The following is a 1,562-nucleotide window of genomic DNA, read 5'->3' as shown; positions in this document are numbered from 1 at the left end:
GACTCCCACAAGTGTCCTCTGTCCTCTACAAGCATGTCATGGCTGACATTCATCCCCACACATATACCCATATACACACACATACATACACACACACACACACACAGACATAATAAAGACTTTAAAGAAAATACAATACAGAAAAGCAGATACCAATTTGATCAGTGTGGTACGTGGCAGAACACAGTGCAGGAACTTCTGAAGGAAGAATGAAAAGTCCATCAAGAATGCCATCAATCTCAGCCTGAATTGCTGGCTCCACATTTGGACGGAGCTTAGATAAGAACTCTACTGCACCAAGGTCAATCAAGTGTTGGACAGCTGAAGGATACTACAGTAAAAGAAATATTCTTGAGAATAGCATTAAACATGGAAATCTCTAAACTTCATTTTACCACAATCAAAACATAGCAATTGTAGCATAACAAATATTTCATATTTTGAAAAGCAAACTCTGCATTGGTGTGCTCTAAGCAACTTCCATGAATCAAAAATAAAGGAAAACTGATAAACTTAAGAAAGAGACATACTCAAGAGAAAGAAGCCAGGAATCTGAGCACTAAAAACACACTACCAGTTCCTCTTTTACTTTTAAATGTTTTATTGCTAATATTGTCACCTTAGAAAATAGGTTCCATGATGGAATGTTTATACATATGCATCATTGTACTTTGTCTTCCCATCACACACACACACACACACACACACACACACACACACACACACTGGCTTGTCCTTGTCTCATAGAATCCCTCTAGTTGCATGTCTTTCTTTTATATATAAAGTAAGTTACTTTTCTCGACTGACACTTTGTTAATACTTGAAAGCGTCTAATTTAAACATGAAATATCAGGAAAATGAAGAAAAATTGGCGGCAAATAATCAAAAAATTCCAGAACTTAGTAGCTCTACTTCAAGATACAGTACAACGTGAGATAAGATATTATAACAAATTACGAGCCATGTCTACTCAGATCAACTAAAATTCAAAACCTCTGATTGTCTTCAAAAAATTTAATGTCAAGTATGCCTTTCAATAAATGCTACAGTTAAGACCATAATTGCTTTATTTCAAAACGACGTTACCTTAACCAATTTGCTTAACAAGTTCAGAACCTCCTCTTTCATTGGGACGGATGGGAAATTGAACCATTCGAGCAAATGGAGAAAAAGCAACCTTTCCTGAATCAAGTCAGCATAGCAGATCAAGTTGTGCTCGATCTTGCACAGGATACTTTTGAGGGCGCGTTCTCTGATCTCCGCCAGCTGATGGCCTGTCAGAAAAGTTGGCACAAACTAATTTTATCTCCAGATTCTGAAAATGCGACCCACTCATAACTAATTCTGAATGGGCGTGATCCCCACCACCCCACCACTCCCTAGAGAGAAAGCGCGATGAAAATAAACCGCAGGTGCGCTGGATGAGGCCGAGAATTATACAGTCTGAGGAAGGTCTGCGGGCAACTCTGGGCATGCAGGGACTAGGAATGGTGACCGCCCGACCCGGCCGCCGGAATCCAGCCCACCAAGCCAAGACCCGAGGGCTCCTCCGACCCTGGGCA

At 40.4% G+C, this 1,562-nt stretch overlaps 1 protein-coding gene across 1 annotated transcript in view; it reads right to left on the bottom strand.

Annotated features, from left to right (window-relative positions):
* Rttn (rotatin) overlaps positions 1–1,128 on the bottom strand; it is a 181,568-nt gene extending 180,440 nt beyond the window's left edge. Inside the window, exons 1-2 of the mRNA XM_028768961.1 lie at positions 1,087–1,128; positions 154–331 (exon numbers count right to left, since the gene is read on the bottom strand). Of these exons, the coding sequence (XP_028624794.1) occupies positions 154–331; positions 1,087–1,128 (220 nt within the window). The remainder of the gene's footprint in view (positions 1–153; positions 332–1,086) is intronic.
* Between the last annotated feature and the right edge of the window lie 434 nt (positions 1,129–1,562).

Source organism: Grammomys surdaster, unplaced genomic scaffold, assembly GCF_004785775.1.
Source record: "Grammomys surdaster isolate TR1022 unplaced genomic scaffold, NIH_TR_1.0 189, whole genome shotgun sequence".
In the NCBI taxonomy this organism is placed as follows: domain Eukaryota; kingdom Metazoa; phylum Chordata; class Mammalia; order Rodentia; family Muridae; genus Grammomys; species Grammomys surdaster.
This window is presented reverse-complemented; position numbering and strand designations above follow the sequence as displayed.